At 36.9% G+C, this 20,092-nt stretch overlaps 3 protein-coding genes and 1 long non-coding RNA gene across 5 annotated transcripts in view; 1 reads left to right on the top strand and 3 right to left on the bottom strand.

Annotated features, from left to right (window-relative positions):
- The window catches only part of LOC126632940 (probable disease resistance protein At4g27220), a 45,303-nt gene extending 44,329 nt beyond the window's left edge, over positions 1-974 (bottom strand). The window contains exon 1 of the mRNA XM_050303480.1: positions 868-974. The gene's annotated coding sequence lies outside the window, so the exon portion shown is untranslated. The remainder of the gene's footprint in view (positions 1-867) is intronic.
- The window catches only part of LOC126632943 (increased DNA methylation 1-like), a 34,680-nt gene extending 15,094 nt beyond the window's left edge, over positions 1-19,586 (top strand). Inside the window, exon 2 of the mRNA XM_050303484.1 lies at positions 19,362-19,586. Within this exon, the coding sequence (XP_050159441.1) occupies positions 19,362-19,509 (148 nt within the window). The 3' untranslated portion in view covers positions 19,510-19,586. The remainder of the gene's footprint in view (positions 1-19,361) is intronic.
- Positions 1-20,092, bottom strand: part of LOC126632939 (probable disease resistance protein At4g27220) — a 44,047-nt gene that overhangs the window by 7,050 nt on the left and 16,905 nt on the right. The gene's annotated exons all lie outside the window — the stretch shown is intronic.
- Positions 8,208-9,412, bottom strand: LOC126632947 (uncharacterized). Its single transcript, XR_007626906.1, has 2 exons — positions 8,831-9,412; positions 8,208-8,619 (listed from the first exon to the last, which is right to left on the bottom strand). It is a non-coding gene; the product is annotated as an uncharacterized LOC126632947 (long non-coding RNA).

Here is a 20,092-nt window from a genome sequence, read left to right as displayed (position 1 = left end):
TTTAGAAGGGAATGTTGGAGCTAAATGAGATTTGGTTTTGATCCTACAACTTGGAACACAAGAAATTTGTTTGTGTTTGTTTGCTTGAATTCCATAAGGCTAGTGTTATGTAGCTGCTAGTGTTACTTTGTTGTTAGTGAACTAGGTGTGGACTTGGTTTCATTAGACAAGTGTATGCACCAAATCAGTTTTTTTAGATTGAAGGGCTCAAGGTAATTATCTTTGTTTGGTAGTGAAGCAGAAAATATAAGAATGTATGAAGGATGCTGAGCTGCTCCTATTAGCTCAAGCATTTCATCTCTAAAATTCTCTGATTAGTTCTTCTTTCTTTTTCAAGATTACATCACGTATATACACTAAACTATTACAGATGTAACATAAACGTACGATAAATAATCAATACACTGACTAAAAAGTACAAGCTTGCATGGCACCAGATTTAGAAGCAAACCAAATGCCCCAGTTTTGCCCAAAAACTCACAATTGTAGTTAAAAAAAATAAAAATAAAGCATAGGGTTAATTGTTATGACCTAGGGTTAAGCGATTACGAGTTTAGGACTCCGTCCAGAGGCCGAGTCCTAAATCTTAAATTATAAGCTCCACCTACCCGCATCCCGATTCCGACACCCTTATCCATTCACTTGTCATGCTCCAATTGATTTGTATTTGTAAAATTGCTTTAGTGTTATAAAGTAAATTGATTCTACAAACTAATGAATTCGGAGCATTTTTCTCTTTTATGAAGGGCCTAATTAAATGTGAAAAGCCCCTAAATCAAATCAAATATGACGACAACCACCAAATTACCGTAAATGAGATCCAAGATTCTAACTCAAATCAAATATGGTTATAATTAAAGAACGTACCCTTAGCTCTGTTGGTTATGAATGAAGTGAGTTGCTCTTCAACATATACGTTCCTTGAAGCACCAATACAAATCGGTCGTTCTGTAAATTGAGAATAAGCTAATGAAGTAAGAAGGGAGAGTAAGTAATAATTTCTTTTTTTCTTATATGACAATAGAATTATACCACAAATAAAAAAAAGGATAGAGTATGGTTACCTAGTTGTTGTTTTTTTTTTTTTTGGGGTGGGGGGGGGGGGTTGTTCTGTGGATTGGAGTCTGGTTTTGTACTAATTGGAGAGGACGATTTTCAGCAATTCAGCAGGACTTCACCACTACCAACATTCTTAGCTAGATAGTGAACGTTGTATGAGGCATCGTTCTTATCTACAAACATGAAATTTGAAAAGATATAACTGTTAATTCTTGAACCAACTTCTGCCTATATACAATGAAAAAAAACAAATCGCAATTTCAACTCACTCTCTCATCAGAATGTGTAAGATAATCTGAATTAGAAAAATTCACCCTAAAAAGATTAAAATTATCATATTTATAAATCTCAAAATCACAAAACTCCCAAATTTAAACAAAACAAACTCCACGTATATGTGTTTTTCATGTTATAATCTCTGGTAGAATAGACTTGCATACAATTGTTATAATATTTTAAGAAAATTGCATCAAAATTTATATGAAACTTTTACAAATCAATTAAATTCCATAAAAATCCATGAATTTATAAAATTCATTAAAATCTTTGAAATTCCCAATTGAATACCTCTTCTTTAACACTCAACAATTCATTATAAAAACAAAGAACCATTAACCCTCATTAAAAATATGAACTATTATCCTTATTACTGTGTATTTAATCAGGTCACAAACAATCCCATGATATTCCCATAATATCATGAGGGCATAAACACATACAATTATCAAGAAGAACACAGAACCATTAACCCACTTCTCCATCGCCTTGACTCCTTTGACTTTTGGGGGAGTTTGGGTGGTGGTTCTTGGTTTTGCCGAGAGGGAGAAGGAGAGTTGCAGAGGGGTACAGATGGTAAAAGAGAGAGAGAGAGAGAGAGAGAGAGAGAGAGAGAGAGAGAGACAGTATTGGGAGATGGGGGAGTCTGAGTGTAATGAGGGAGTAAATGAGGCGTGGGAGGGAGGGAGAGAGGAATTAATGGAGTACAATGATGAGTCAGATGGATTGGATGGGTGATAGCAACCAGATGAAAATTTCAGAGATCCAGCTGGAGGGCAGTCTAGGCACAACAACCAAGAAAAAGAAAAAAGATGACGGACGCGTCTAAACTGTAAAAAAGGTTGGCAACGTGCATGGTTGACCAAAAGTTGAAGGAAAAAGGACAGGAAAAAGGAAGAGGACGTAACAATTTCTTGTTTTTTCTTGCAAAGTTCTGCTAGATACAATTGCAATTTTCTATCTAAAAGCAAAAGGAATTGAGAAGTCTAAAAAGAAAACTAATGAAAAAAATTTGAAAATTTTGAGTTTTAATAATAAGGATAAAATAAAAGATAAAATGAATAGTACCATGATTGACTTTTTAGTGTAAAAATATGACTTTTCGTTAAAGTAAATAGTACCGAAAGTTTTCCAAATCTAAAAGCATGAAGTTTTATCTTCTTCTTCTAATTTAACATGTGTACCCTAAAGTTATACGAAACAAATTTATATGACAACAGAATTATACTACAAAGAAAATAAGGATAGAGTGTGGTTACATAGTGCTTTTTTTTTTTTTTTTGTTGGACTGGAGTTTGGTTCAAACCAATTGGAGACAACCTTTTTTCAGCAATTCAGCAGGACTTCGCCACTAGCAACATTCTTAACTAGATAGAGAATGTTGTATGAGTGCATCGTTATTATCTACAAACATAGAATTGGAAAAGATATAACTGTTAATTCAACCTTTAACAACTTCTGCCTATATACAATGACAAAAACAAATCACAATTTCAACTCACTCTCTCATCATAATGTATAAAATACTCTGAAGTAAAAAATTCACAAATTAAAATTAGTATATTTATAAATCTCAAAATCACAAAACTCCGAAATTTAAACAAAACAAACTAAACTGATATGTTTTTCATGTTATAATCTCGAGCAGAATAGACTTGCGTACAATTTTTATAAAACAACACTTGTATAACACTTATACCAAAATTTACTCACATTCTTAGTTGTAAGTTATTGATTTGGTAAAAGTTGGTGACTCATACAATGTATTGATACATTCATAGTTTTTTTAATCAATTTTTACATACAATTAATAATATCGGTTGTATACTTACACTCGTTCTTTCCAAAATTTGTGTTCTCAGATTTTTATTTATTATTAATTCAGAAGAAAATATATTTTTTTAAATGGAGAAAAAAAAGAAAAGACAGAGAATGTAGTAAATAACATATTCACTGAGTTAAGAAAACTAAAAAGTTACTTATTGCATCAACAAATATAGTTAGTGAGTTTGACTGTGCTGCTTAACTATGGTTAAAAAGAAACTGAAATGTCTCTATGAATTTTTTCAATCTCCATAATAGATCATTTAAAAAAAAATATCCATGAGTTCCAAAAAAATTGAAACCTGTAATAATGCTGAAAAGCGTATCTGATGAAAGGAATGATGAATGAAAAAAATAAAATCAAAGAAGGGGAAAATGTGAAATTCCCAAAGTAGTGTTACACTACAACACTAGCAATCGCCTTGTTTATTTTAAAAAATAGTTTAAATAATGTTTTGTTGGAAAATAGCATTAGCATGCCAGCTGTCATCGGCTTGGGCACTATGGAGAGAATAATTTTGCTTCAGTGTTCTTGAATTTGCAAATATTTGGAGCACATCGTAAATTGTTGTGTATCACTACCAACGAAGGAGAATAGCCGGCACTAAAAAAAGCAAATAATTTGTTATTAAGCATGCAGACAAAATATTCACATTTATCAAAACAATTATTTCTATTAAATACAAATTAAAGCAGATTAAATATCTATCTTATTTACTAAAACTAAGAACAAAACAATTATATACTTAACATGAATATTTTTTTACTTTTCAAATATTTTTATAATTTTCAATCGTTAGATCAAATGAATTAAAAAATATATTTTTTATTTATAAAAACATGGTGAAAACACTTCTAAACAACTTAATCATCAAGTGAGTTAAGAATTATCAAAAAGTTGATAAAATTATATTGGTAAATCTGTATCAGAAATGTTGAAATTTCTCAGGACAAATAGATTGGTAACTATTAACGTAAAATATTAATTAATTGAAACCATTGACGAAAAAATCGAATTTGAGAACATTTTTTTCAATGGATTTTGCTTCGTTCTTCACATTATACATTATCTTGATTAGAGGACGATCAAATATGTAATATAAGGGTATTCAATTAAAATTTAAAGTAATTATATAAAATTCAAAATATTCAATCATGATTTTATGATAGGTTATTAAAATTCTTAATTAAATATGAAGCCATTTTGGTTAAATAATAGTATAGGATGATTTTTTATTAAATTAAACTTAGCTCAAGCCATTTTCATTAAAGCTCCATATTTCTAATTGTCAACTTAACGAGTCGTTTTTTAATGATAATAAAAAATATGTTGTCCCAATTACAAGTTATAGGAGTGGGACTTCACAGGATTAAGCTTACTCTGTTACAAACTTATCCAGTCTAGGCCACCATACAAATCCTTAAAGGTTCATGTGCCAATGTAAGGTTTGCGAGACTATTTCTTAAAGTTCAAGTGATGATGAGCAAAGGTTAACATGATTGTGAAATTTGTTTGAGGGCACTTTAAATTGATTAACACTCTTTCACATGGGGTGTGATCAGCATAGTCAGATAAAACTAAAATACAAGTCAGATAAAACTAAAATACAAGTCTTATATATGTTTGTTTAAAACGTGTCTTACTAATAAAGTGATCAATCAGAGAATTCATGTTCCAAAAAAAAAAAAAATTTAGAAAATCAGATGTGTCATAGAGTTATGGAGAAACGAACATTATGATTTTGATTCAGCCCGATATGACTTTGGTTTGTACTGATTCCCAAATTAACATCCTTATCAAACCAATTTGAATCCCCAAAGGATTTTAGCTGGCCTGATATTTCTCTTCATACACAACCCCATACCCACCTGCTTCAAGTAACTACCATAAATTCATATTCAAAATATCAGAAATTTTATCATGTTTCGGTGCCTCTTTTTTTTTTTTTTTTTTGGCGTTTAAATTTTGATCATTGTATTCTTAACCCAAAATTTAACATTTCAAAGTTTCAAAATATAAGATTCTCTGCAACGTTCTATACACTCTCCTAAAACAACAGATACTCTTAACTATTTGTGTTGTTAATGAAGATGATGATGCATGCCAATTGCCAAGGAGGAGGTTGGAGGGTTTTAATTTTTTGGTCAACTATTAAGTTTTATTTAATTTAGTAAACTAGCTACTACTAATTATTATGTTTCGTTAACAATTCAACTACTAAATTTGCTAGTAAACAATGACTGAAGGCATTTCAACTAAAATATTACGGGATTAGACTATAGAGAGAATATTAATATTTTGACAAAGTCCTAAGAAGGTGGTTAGCAAACCAATTACTAAAGTTGCTTTTAAACAATGACTGAAGGCATTTAGTTAAGCTAAAATATTATGGAAATTAGACCAGAGAGAATATTAATATTTTGATAAAGATATGGGAAGGTGGTTGGCAAACCAACTGCGTACTAAATTTGCTGGTAAAAAATGATCGAAGTTATTTCAGCCAAAAATTGTCATTGTTTTTCCTGGTCATCGAGGAGGTAGTCAAGTTATTTGAATCTCTGGAAATATCGATACAAACCGAAATGAAAAAAAAAAAAAAAAAACGTATAATCGAGTGCTCCCAGAGAATCAGCTTGCATATAAGGCCAGAAAGTATGAAAAAGAGTGCTAGATGCCCTAATAGACTGCTGAGACAGTTGGGTGGCCGCAAGCGAACTAACAGCTTGGACGGCAAATTATTCTGTCTACAACCCAACGACACAGCCAATAATGCATAACAAACGACACGGCCAATAGTGCGTGACGATCGACACAGTGTGCGGAGTATGCAGACTTGTCTTAAAAATTGATAAGCAAATCAAATGCACAAAAACTTAGACGAAGTAAGGCATTTGATTTAAAATCGCAATAAACAGAACCTGAATTACATCATTACAAACACAAACAAAAGAAAATGAAATATTCCCCATTTGGTGGCTAAGAAAACCTAAAAAAAGTAAACAACTACTAAGAAAATACACACAGAAATTGCAATTCCCACAAATCCACAACAATTCAAGGAACCCATGACCCCATTTTCTTTCCCAAATTTTCCAGGCAACCAAACAGACCCCAACCCAACCCTAATCTCCAAAATTCTCAATCAAACATCACTCAATCACCCGTCAAAAACCAAAGAAATTCAAGAAAACGAAGAATGCAACAGTGGAAAGGTCTTGTTTCTTATCAAAATAGATCCCTCTTAAGAAAGGGGCTTATGTGCACTAAATTTGAATACTCCTAAACCCACAAGTTCCTAATCAATCAAGTTACCAAGGTCCTAAATCCTAAATTGCAGAGAAAGTCTCATGTTCGTTTTAAAAGTGTCTTACTAATAACATGATCAATCAGAGTATCCATGTCCCGATAAATAAGTTAGAAAATCAGAGGTGTCATGGAGTCATGGAGAAACGAACATTATGATTTCGATTCAGCCGGATATGACTTTGGTTTGTACTGAGTCCCAAATTAACATCCTTATCAGAAATTTGAAGCCCCAAAGATTTTCAGCTGCCTGATATTTCTACATTCAAATTAACATCTTTATGCATAACCCCATACCCACCAGCTTCAAGTAATTACCATAAATGCATATTTAATTTTATCATATTAAAAATATGATCATTGTATTAAAAATACAAATATTCATATTAAAAATATCCGAAATTTTATCATGTTTTGGTGCCTCATTTTTATTTTTTGGCATTGTATTTCGATCATTGTATTCTTAACCCAAAATTTAACATTTCAAAGTTCTGGAATCTTATCTCCGCAACGTTCTATAAACTCTCCTAAAACAACAGATACTCTTAACTATTTGTGCTGTTAATGAAGATGATGATGTATGCCAACTACTACTACTAATTATTATTTTTGGTTAGCAAACCAACTACTAAATTTGCTAGTAAACAATGATTGAAGGCATTTCAACTAAAATATTAAGGGGATTAGACTATAAAGAGAATATTAATATTTTGATAAAGTTCTGAGAAGGTGGTTAGCAAACCAACTCCCAAATTTGCTAATAAACAATGACTAAAGGCATTTCAGCTTAAAATATTGCGGGAATTGGACTATAGAGAGAATATTAATATTTTGACAAAGTTCTGAGAAGGTGGTTAGCAAACCAAGTACTAAGTTTGCTAGTAAACAATGGCTCAAGGCATTTCAGCTAAAATAAAATTTGCTAGTAAACAATGACTGAATGCATTTCAGCTAAAATATTACGGGGAATAGACTTATAGAGAGAATATTATTATTTTGACAAAGACCTGAGAAGGTGGTTTGCAAACCAACAATTAAATTTGCTAGTAAACAATGACTGAAGACATTTCAGCTAAACTAAAATTTTCCAGTAAACAATGACTGAACACATTTCAGCTAAAATATTACGGGGATTAGACTTATAGAGAGAATATTAATATTTTGACAAAGCCCTGAGAAGGTGGTTAGCAAACCAACAATTAAATTTGCTAGTAAACAATGACTGGGTGGCTGCATGCCAAAGGCACGAGCATCTAACAGCTTGGACGGCAAATTATTCTATCTACTTCCTAACGACACAGCCAATAAAGCGAAACAAACGACACAGCCAATAATGCGAAACAAACGACACAGCGTGCAGAGTCTGCAAACTTGTCTTAAAAATTGGTAAACAAATCAAATACACAAAAAATCTAGACAAAGTAAGGCATTTGATTTAAAATCACAATAAACAGAACCTCATTTACATCACTACAAACACAAACAAAAGGAAATGAAATATTCCCCATTTAGACGAAGTAAGGTAATTAAGTTATTTCAATCAACTTGATGCATATTTCAATCGAGCCTTATTAAAAACGGAAACTTGGAAAAAAAAATTCTTACATTTTTAATCACATCCAACAGTAAATTTCAGCCCTGCCAATATTGGATTTTTTTTCCAGTTGCAACAACATAGATTACCACATAAAAACTATGTATAGAAAAGTAACTGAACAAAAGAAGATGCATATAGAGATTTAGATGATGAAATAGAAAAAGTTTGCATTTTCTTTAACAAAAGAAGACACACATAGAGATTCAGTTGATGAAATCAGATAGAGATTTAGGTTCGAGAAAAAACTACGTACCCCGCTGCAAAGTGGGACTCTTTACTACCCTCTATTTGTGATACAACACCAACCAAAGGTTCCAACTCAGCAGCCCCAACATGAAGAAAAACCAAATCATACTGGCTTGACTCCGCTGCCTTCCCTTCTTGAAAACCAAGCAAGCTTAAGTAACTCATATGCCCCAAAATCAACTGGTTGTTCGGCTCTGGCTGGACTGTTTTTTTTAGAAAACAGTCGATTGTGAACACGCTGAAACTCCTTCTCGGCTTGTCCCCTGAACGAAGCAAAGTAAAATCATCAAGCCGTCCCACGCCAAATTCCCCACTACAAAGATCATGCAGCAGTTAGAGCAAAAATAGTATATTATCCCAAAATCCATGAAAAATCTAACAAATTTAACTAACACCCCAAGCTAAAGGCCTCAAATTTCCCAACTGGGTTCTCATTGAACATGATTATAATCTCAAATTAAACATAATTAGTATGATATTAAGCAACTAATGATAATTAAATTTTCAAAACTTGAACTACATACTTGTTATTACAGCAACAATCGTATTATCCTCCAAACCACCTTCCCTCATGTGATATTTCAGAGAGAGAGAGAGAGAGGACCTGAAGAGAAATGTAATGGCGATGTCATAGATGGAGGAAGAGAGAAGTGACAGAGAGGGAGAGATGCAATCCCTCAACCCCACCTTATCTCTGCAGTCTGCAGCCAACACACCCATTCCCTCAGAACTCAGAACCCATTCCCTCAGATCACCCTCTCTCCCCCACCCTGTGAAGGCACCCGACACCAGACCCCTCCCCACTCCCACCCAAACCACCCCTAATCCCTAACCGTTCGATTTGGATTGAATCAAGCAAAATTGATATTTTACCTACCCACGGGACAGCCCACTTCGGGCCCAAAAACAACAGCCCCACCCGGCGGTTTTGGGTGAAGCACAGCGCGCACACACACAATGGGACAATTGTAATTCAGTCAAAATCGAGGGCCCATTCCATAAGAAACATAAATAGTGCAATTTGAATCTCTACAGTAATGTTGAGAGTACTATCACGTATAATATAATGCGAATGACACAAACATAAATGATATATCATAAATTTAAAGTATAATATATTAATTTTACACGTCTTGCCAGTAGTACTTGCCATCACCAAATTAGTTAGAAAAGATAATCAAATCAACGGTGTTGCTCACCACCTAGCTTGACATGCTCTCCACATGAATATTTTTTTTTGGACTTGGTTTGAAGAATCTCTTATTTTATTTGTTTACTTTCAGATTGTAATGTTGATGGTAGTGTTATGTGTCCCTGATTTGTAATATGTTTTCTCTTATCAATGAAATTCTACCGTTGCTATTAAAAAAATTAAAAAAATAATCCTATACTCAATTCATGAAAGCTATGAAAAACGCATCAATTAACAGAAAATAATTGCAATGTGTTGTGGTCTATTTTATCTGACAGAGGGACTAGGGCCGGCGGCAGAGAGAGAGAGGAGAGAGATGTGTGTTTGTAGAATTGTAGGGGAATGTGTGTGTTGTTATCCCTCCTACATTGTGCCTTTATTTATAGTAGTAAAGGGAGAGAAGATATTCCTTCTCCTCCAAGTAATACAAGTTGTAATAGGAAAGGATAACTAGAATCAAATCTTATCTAGGATTTACACAATCATACTTAAACTAGGAATGTTTACAACACTCCCCCTTGAGTGGGTAAATACTCAAGGTAGATTCAGCATCATGCAGAAGTTGAGGAAGTCGACTCGTTGGCATTGATTCCAAGGAACAACGCTTATTCTCAATAAGGTAGGAACTTGCATAAGTAGTAAGTCTCACTAAAAAACCCTAAGGCTATGGCAAAAACCCAAGTAGGGACAAAATCCATAGTCTAAGGAAAAATGCGTGAGAAATGCAAAGTCAAAAGAAACGTCTACAGGACGTCATCAGGGATATGACCAGCCCAAGGTGGGTGCCTCGTTAAAACCTAGTTAGGTAGCAAAAACCCAGTGGGAAAAATGCTCCTAATCGTAGGGAAAAAGAGTACATTAAGATCAAGCAAGTATCTAGAAGATACTCCCCCTGAGTTTGACATAATTCCACAGAGAAATAGCAAAGTTACAACTCAGAAAGTTTACGCATACCAATTCCATGAACAAGCTTCTGAAACGTCGCCTTCGGTAGTGATTTGGTGAAGAGGTCGGCCAGATTGTCTTGTGATCGGATTTGCGTGACTTCAATCTTCTGATGCTCTTGTTGTTGATGTGTAAAGAAGAACTTCGGCGCAATATGCTTAGTGTTGTCTCCTTTGATGTAACCCTTCTTGAGCTGTTCGATGCAAGCTGCGTTGTCTTCAAAAATCGTCGTCGGGGCATTAACGGCGGGATGAAGATCACAGGAGCTTCGAATATGGCCCACTACTGCTCTCAACCAAAAGCATTCCCGAGTTGCTTCATGTAAGGCGAGAATTTCAGCATGGTTAGACGAAGTGGCAACTAAGGTCTGTTTAGTTGACCTCCAAGATATTGCGGTGCCTCCAACGGTAAAGACATAACCCGTTTGAGAATGCGCCTTGTGCGGATCAGATAAGTATCCAGCGTCGGCATAACCAACAAGGCGAGAATCAACCCGATGAGCATAGGGTGCGGCATTACTCGAGGATTCGTAGGGATAGAATAAGCCCAAATCCGTAGTACCCTTAAGGTAACGGAAGATGTCTTTCACGCCAGTCCAATGTCTGCGTGTTGGTGCATTGTTGTATCTTGCCAAAAGATTAACAGCGAAAGAGATGTCGGGTCTAGTGCATTGAGCTAAGTACAATAAAGTGCCTATCGCACTTAGATAAGGAACTTCAGGCTCCAAAATCTCTTCATCATCCTCCTTCGGACGGAAGGGATCTCGCTTTGCATCTAGCGTACGAACGACCATAGGAGTACTCGAAGACTTCGCTTTATCCTCATTAAAACGGCGCAACACCTTCTGGGTGTAGTTCGATTGATGTACTAGGATTCCATCCGAACAATGCTCTATCTCGAGGCCGAGACAGTATCGAGTCTTACCTAGATCTTTCATCTCAAATTCCGACTTCAGGTGCGAAGCAGTTCTCGCGAGCTCTTCAGGAGTTCCGATGAGATTCATGTCATCGACATATACTGCAACAATCGCAAATCCGGAATGTGACTTCTTAATGAACACACAATGGCATAGTTCGTTATTCACATATCCCTGACTAGTCAAATACTCACTTAAACGGTTATACCACATTCTTCCGGATTGTTTCAAACCGTATAGTGAACGCCTCAGCCGAATTGAGAGCGTGTTCCGGGGTTTGGAAATATTTGAACCAGTCAATGTAAGTCATTCGGGAACTTTCATATAAATTTCCGTATCAAGATCCCCATAGAGATACGCGGTTACTACGTCCATCAGCTGCATATCCAGTTTTTCAGAAACTACCAAACTGATAAGGTATCGAAAAGTAATCACATCCATAACGGGTGAGTAAGTTTCGTCATAGTCAATCCCGGGGCGTTGTGAGAAACCTTGTGCTACAAGACGAGCTTTGTAACGCACAATTTCGTTCTTCTCATTACGCTTCCGAACGAAAACCCACTTGTAGCCAACGGGCTTCACATGTGGAGGAGTAGGAACTACAGGTCCAAACACCTTACGTTTCGCAAGTGAATCAAGTTCGACTTGGATTGCTTGTTTCCAGTTTGACCAATCAGCTCTACGTCGACATTCATCAACGGAACGCGGTTCAATGTCATCGCTCAACATGATCTCAGTAGCTACTGCAAATGCTAATGCATCGTCGACAATCATCTCATTTCTACGCCACACATCATCTAAGCTAGCATAATAGACCGAAATCTCACGATTCTCGGGAGGAGGATTCGTCTCTTCAAGGACGCTTCCATAATCTAGAATTTCCTCATGAGTTGGGTAAAATGAGTAAGCGATAGTCGGATTCACGGTAGGCTCTTCAGGACCTTGTGCCGTGGTTTTCCTCTTCCGGGGGTGTGAATCCTTTGAACCAAGGGGTCTGCCACGCTTTTGTGTAGGGGCAGATGATTGGCTAGCCGCTAATGTACGTGGATCACCAGAATTGGCGTCCCGGGCTTCCAGGAGGGTAGTCCGTCGTACATTTGGTACATCCATCTTTGCAGGCGTATTCGCAGCTGGAATATGTGATCTTGTCACGCGCGCTAGATCGGTGAAAGCATCTGGCATGCTCTGAGCTATGCTCTGGAGATCTAATATGCGCTGCACTTCAGCTTCAGACTGAGCGGTGCGGGGATCTAAATGAGACAAAATGGGAGTCATCCATGATAATTCGCGTCGTTCATTAGGAACGTTGACGTTCTTATCTCCCCCTAACGACGGGAAGACTGTCTCATAGAAGTGACAATCCGCGAAACGAGCGGTAAACAGATCGCCTGTCAAAGGTTCTAAGTAACGAATAATCGAAGGAGAATCATATCCGACATAGATTCCCATCCTTCGCTGAGGCCCCATTTTTGTACGTAAGGGCGGCGAGATCGGCACATAGACCGCACAACCAAAAACGCGCAGATGCGATATGTCGGGTTCGCATCCGGTGACCAACTGAAGGGCACTAAATGGTTGTGTCGCAACAGGCCTCAGGCGGACCAACTTTGCTGTGTGCAATATTGCATGGCCCTAAGCAGCGATCGGGAGCTTAGTACGTATGACCAACGATCGAGCAATCATTTGTAAACGCTTAATGAAAGCCTCTGCCAGGCCGTTCTGGGTGTGAACATGGGGTACAGGATGTTCAACTTCAACCCCAACCGACATGCAATAGTCATCAAAAGTTTTAGATGTGAATTCTCCAGCATTATCCAATCGAATAGATTTGATCGGATAATCAGGGTGGTGAGCCCTGAGCTTGATAACCTAAGCCAACAGTTTGGAGAATGCAGCGTTCCTTGTGGACAACAAGCACACGTGTGACCAACGTGTAGAAGCGTCAACCAAAACCATAAAATATCTAAATGGTCCGCAGGGAGGTTGAATCGGTCCACAAATGTCCCCCTGAATCCGTTGTAGAAAAATGGGAGGATTCGAACGAATCTTGTCATAAGAAGGCTTAGTAATAAGCTTTCCCATAGAACATGTTTGACATGCAATTTCATGGATCGAACCTAAGCTTCGGGTTAGTGGATGCCCGTGTGAAGTTTTGAGGATACGGCGCATCGCTATTCGTCCAGGATGTCCCAAACGATCATGCCAAAGTGTAATTTCGTGCACGGTCCCTGTGGTAGGGCCGGCCACATAGTGGCATTCTATGGGGCGTATGGTCGTAGTTTACAGACCACTCGGGTTATGCTCCATCTTCTCTAGAATACGTTTCTGGCCATATTCGTAGGAAGTTACACACAGAAATTCAACTCCGTTTTCTACGTGGGTTTCAGCGTGGTAATTGTTATCTCTAATGTCCTTGAAACTTAGTAACGTTCTTCTGGAACGTGGAGAATAGAGTGCCTCAGCAATGGTCAAGATTGTACCATTGGACAACATTATACGTGCCTTACCGTATCCTTCGATCAGGTTGGATGGGCCTGAGAGGGTTGTCAGAGGTGCATTCTTAGGTACGAAGTTAGTGAAATAGATGCGTTCACGCAAAACAGTATGCGTGGTTGCACTATCTGCCAGACAACTAACTTTCCCACTAGTCATACCTAGAATGAAAAATTAATTTGAATCGGTCACATGCATAAAAGTTTATAAAAACAAGTATCAATTCAAAATAATTTCATTTATTCAAGGATTAAAAACTTAATATCCAAAATAAATCGCCAACTAATAATCCAAAACATAAAGGAAAATTGTTCAAAAATCAACCAAAAAACAAGGTGGGGTTCGGCCACAAGGTGGAATTCGGCCCCAATTGTCTTATTTTAACCGAAAAATAAGTCCATGTCTAAGATTCTAATCTTCCATAGGAGTGGTATCCTCCTGAAAATCAGAAACCTCCATCTTTGTAGTCTCCGGTTCGTCCATTTGCAGGAAGTTTGATTCAAACTTCGTACGACGAGAATGATATGCATCCACAACCTTCTTGGGAGCACGGCAAATACGGGACCAATGGTCCTTGGAACCACAACGATAGCACATATCGTCATTCATTGTGGCAGGTGCTTTGCCCTTATTCTTGAAGTTCGGGGCCTTGGGAGCGAGGTTTGGGCGCTTCTGGGCTTTGTTTCCTCCCTTGGATGGGCCTTGGCTCTGTTGACCTTGGTGGGATGGCTTCTGGCCGCCCTTACCACGCCTCTTTTGGCGTTTTGGGTGCTGATTAGTGTTATAATGTGCTTCAGGCACAGCAGTAGCCCCAGTAGGTCGAGCTTGATGATTCTTCATCAACAGCTGGTTCTGCTTTTCAGCAAGAAGTAAAACAAAGATCAAATCCGAGAACTTAGTGAACTTCTGAGCTCTATATTGTTGCTGCAGGACAATATTAGAAGCAGAGAAGGTCGAGTAGGTCTTCTCCAGGAGATCCTCTTCAGTCAAAGTTTCATTGCAAAACTTGAGAAGTGATCGGATTCGACAAACTTCAGAATTATATTCATTCACAGACTTAAAGTCTTGGAAGCGCAAGTGCTGCCAGTCGTGTCTTGCTTCAGGCAAGAATATGTCCTTTTGGTGATCGAAACGATCAGCCAAAGCGACCCATAATGCACGTGGATCCTCCTCAGCAAGGTACTCAGTTTGTAGAGCGTCATGGATATGTCTTCGGATGAAGATCATAGCAGTGGCTTTTTCAGCCTCGCCAACAGGTTTATCTGTTGCTTCTTCAATAGCAGGACGCAAGTTTTTTGCAGTGAGGTGGAGCTTCACATCTTGAACCCACTTGAGGTAGTTCCTTCCAGAAACCTCCAAAGCGGTGAAGTCGAGTTTGTTCAAGTTCGACATGTTCCTATCACAAAATAGATGGACAAGATGTGGTTAGTGTAATGGAGAAAAATCAATCCATTCACATAGGAGTAGAACATACAGGTTCTAATAGACATGTATTGGTTTAATTTTGCATGAAAAACTTCGGGTTTTCATGGGTGATATATTTAAGTGAAAACTTCGGGTTTTCAAACAAGGCATGTTTATAAGAAACTTCGGGTTTCAAAGTAATTATGAACTTCAGGTTCATATATTCCTGCAGGCAAACACAAATATATATGCAAACAAATATGCAAAGAATATATGCAGAGATATTGTATAATGATAAGTGAATTAATTTATTTTTGGTCTTCGGGGCCAAATTAAAGTGTGGGTGAAAATATAAAAACCCATATTATTTAAAAAAAATTAAATAATAAAATCTCGGGGCCTAAAAATATAGGCCAAGAACCCTCGGGTGGGATTACAGGCCCACGGGGTGAGAAGAGGGGAATGGGCTGCTGTGTGCAGCCCTAAAAAATTTTTTTTTTTATTTTTTATTTTTATTTTTTTTTTATTTTTTTTTCGGGCCGTTCCAGGCGAGCCCAGAAACTTTTTTTTTTTTTTTTTTAATTAGATGCATATATAATTCAATGAATCACATATTTACTTTGATGCATATGCAAATAATAGTTTCAATGCATGTACATATGTAAGATTCAATTCATGGCAAATATCAAATTCACATAATTGTAGCAATTTTGATGATGAATCATACACAATTTATGTAGAATCTAAAATACGTAAAACGTAAAGTTGGGTCATGCATCATGGTGAATGTTCATGCTATCAGGGCTTGCAAAATATCGAGTTAAAAGCCGTTGTTTGGAAAGAACCTGATTGCGTGATGATATGGATGAACTGGTTTGATGCAGAAAAAATCTCCAACGTCAGATTCCTAAGCGCAGCGGTAGGAGCGTGCTGATAACGTGTTGTGGTCTATTTTATCTGACAGAGGGACTAGGGCCGGCGGCAGAGAGAGAGATGAGAGAGATGTGTGTTTGTAGAATTGTAGGGGAATGTGTGTGTTGTTATCCCTCCTACATTGTGCCTTTATTTATAGTAGTAAAGGGAGAGAAGATATTCCTTCTCCTCCAAGTAATACAAGTTGTAATAGGAAAGGATAACTAGAATCAAATCTTATCTAGGATTTACACAATCATACTTAAACTAGGAATGTTTACAACACAATGTGCATAAGGGCTTGTTATTTTCAAGATTTTTTCCATCAATAGGCACTTCATATCATTGTCTATGATAGAAACGTAGAGAAACAATGGAATCAACTTCCATTTTCCAACGACGAACTCCAATTTTGTTGATGGATTCCATTTTTTTAAGCCTAATTAGTTGTTGGAGTTGTGGTATTTCCTACATCTATGAATTCTAAATAAATGAAATCATGTATGCTTTCATACAATGGTTGAAATGTTGAATTGATGAGGACTTAATTTTATTTATCAAATTGGAAACATCATAACAATGCTCTAACTAAAGGATTATATAGATTGCAATTTTGTGTGTTGAATATCAGGATAGAAAAAAAATATATCTCTAAAACACCATATTGTCCATTTATGCATTTATTTCTCTGAGTTAATCATTCTGCAGGATGAGGATTTAAACTTCACCTTTTTAACATTTGATATCATAAAAGGATGCAATAACCATTTTCCGTCCGCTGACCAGAGATCTAAAAAAAACTACTCTTCAAATTTAATTTGACTTGGAACTATATATACCTTTACATGTGCCAAATATGAATAACAACTTTTACTTACGTATTAGACTGAATTGGCTTGAGCATGATTGAATTGATTGGTTTGAGTATGAAAGATTTTGAAAACTTGGATTCATTTGGAATTTAAGGTTTAGAGCTTAAATTGAGTGAATAAAACGCATGCTAATCTGTGGTCAGGTGGAGGCTGAAATGTCTTTGTGAGTCTTTCCAGCCTCCAAAAATGACATGTTAATCTATGAAAAACGCATGTTAATCCTCGTCAAATGTTGCTTTCTTGCTCAACCTCGGCCAGAGCGTAGAGGTTACAAGTTGCACATAATTGCTATTGTCAATTTGAAACCAAATGATTGAATTGGAAGTGAGCCAATAGATTTCTAAATGGTTCATTGGAACTATTTGCAATAATCTGAGACCACATTCGTCTGACTCCGAACACCAATCCCACTGGCAATATTAGTGGAGGATTCAGTAACTGGTGCATAAATATGGAACTGGATCCCCTCCTAAGCTCAAGAGGCTGACCAAATCACACAGACCGTTGAAATTTGATCCAACGGCTGCAATTATTATAACATTTAAATGAGTCTTTTGTTTGTAACCGTTTGATCAAATTTCAACGGTCCGAATCTTTTGCTCAAAAGGCTTAGCCTCCTAAGCTCAGGAGGGGATCAGGTTCCCATAAATATATGTGTAAAAGTCCACACGTCACACACGCACACACACACACACATCTTTTTCAACATACTTTAATCCTTCAAAGAAATTAACTCTCTACATGGATATCATCTTCCTATTCCTATTCATGTTTGGATTTCAAATCACCAAAAGCGTTTCAGCCTTCTGTGTTAGACAGAAAAAAAAAATTAGAAGTACTTTTGGGGGTCAAAAAAACATTTGAAATACTTTCTAAAAGAAACACCATGTGTGTAAATTTTTCAAGAAGCACCTTAAGTGCTTTTCCAAGAAACACCTAATGTGCTTCTAAAAAAGTGCTTTTAATGGGGTCAAAAAAGCACTTGAAGTGCTTTTTGAAAGGAACACCATTTGTGTGATTTTTACAAGAAGTATTTCAAATGCCTTTTCAGAAAGCACCTCAATGTGCTTCTAATGCCTTTTCAGTCTAAACTTACGTATTAGACTGAGGCATTCTCCTCCATCTGATTCTGATATGGAGGACTTGACAGAAAACTACAGCAAGCTCAATTTGGCTCTGAGTGTGATGCACGAGTGTTTCGAGCCTTCTCAGGATCCTTACACGAAAAGAGACATTGTCGAGGACATTATTTTCAACAGAGAATTAGACCTGAGCCGCTTGAACTTCAGAAGGTTTTACACAATGCTTTTGGAGAGAGATGAGGAAGTGATCACCGTCGGTAGCCTAGGGATCTACAGTGAGTTGGCGGAAGTACCTCTGGTGGCAACTAGGTTCCATTATCGTAGACAGTGGCGGATCCAGGAAATAATGTTTATGGGGTCATAGCGCGCGTAGCGCGAAATTTTTTTTTAGCCTCGTTTGGTACTTCGGACTGTATTGACTATTTCAGTCGGATAAGATAAATAGTCGTCGGATAGTACTAACTCCATTAGTCGGGCGTTTGGTGCAGTGTCGAATTAATCTGTGCATGGAACAATAATAAATTTTTTTAATAATTTTTAACAAAATAATTGGTGTTAAAATGAAAAAACTCACAATATAAACAAATCATCAATATAATCAAAATAAATATGAATTGAATTTCAATTAAATTAAATATATTCTATATATACAAAATATTCAAAATAAATACTCACAATATAAACAAACCATCAACATAATCAAAATAAATATGAATTGGATTTCAATATAAACAAACCATCAATATAAACAAACCATCAATATAAACAAACCATCAATAAAAAAAAACCAATAAAAACTCACAATATAAACAAACCATCAATAAAAACTCACAATAAAAACTCACAAAATAAATATGAATTGGGGCTTTTGATTGTATAGGAGTCGGGTAGGAAGGTTGGGACTGGGGGGGACACGGTGGGAATTTTTTTTTTTTTTTTTTGTTCGGCCTGGACCAAAACGACGCCGTTTTGGCCAGGTCATTTAAAAAAATTTCCTGAGCCAAAACGACGCCGTTTTGCCCATCTGTTTTGAAAAAAAGAAGCGCGCGCGAGCGCTGCTTCTTCTTCCTCTTCCTGCCCAGTTTTCGTTCAGGGCTTTTGTCGAACAGTTGGCGTGCCTCCGACCCCGACGACCCCAGCTCCAAGAGGTCGCATATGGGAGCTTCAAAGTTGTTTCCATGGTTTCCAAGGGGTCGTGCGACCCCGACGACCCCACTGTGGATCCGCCACTGATCGTAGACAAGGAATGTGTCGTGTTATGATGGATGAGCTTGAAAACCAGCTCGTCAACTTGGGAGTTGAGAGACTGATTTTGCCTTCTGCTTCTAGTACGCTGGATACATGGACTAGCACTTCATTACACCTAATGAGAGGATGCAGTTTCTGAATTATACTTTCATGGATTTCCAGGGCACTGTCTTGTGCCATAAAGCATTGAAACAGGCCAACTCTACGACGCAAGCAACCATACCGTTCGTAGGAAGTATCAAATTTGAAGTAACTCAGGCAGAAGACAATCAGCCGGAGAATGGAGCTTCAGACCAAGAATTGGGGAACGTTGCCTCCGGTAACAAGTTTTTTATTGATGTTGACTGCATGCTGTTGGACAACAACGAACCTAATTTCTCAGCGTGGTACAACGAACAGAATTTTAGGTTGATTCCAGGATTTTGTTAGGTGTGTAACTATATAGGATAACTGAACAAATTATCGAGGGAAATATTTGATAGATACATTTGGTAATTATGTACAATTTTTTAATGTGTTACTAAACTAAATATCACTTATCAAATTTAGGGGAGTGTATTCAATTGAGAATGTGAGAGATTTTAATGGATTTATAAATCCATGGATTTTTATGGAGTTTAATTGATTTGTAGAGATTCCATATAAAATTTTGATTCAATTCCCTCCAAATCTCATGGGAAGATGTGAGATTTGTGGATGCTTAAAATACACTACGAAATCTC

This window comes from Malus sylvestris, chromosome 8, assembly GCF_916048215.2.
Source record: "Malus sylvestris chromosome 8, drMalSylv7.2, whole genome shotgun sequence".
Classification (NCBI taxonomy): Eukaryota; Viridiplantae; Streptophyta; class Magnoliopsida; order Rosales; family Rosaceae; genus Malus; species Malus sylvestris.
This window is presented reverse-complemented; position numbering and strand designations above follow the sequence as displayed.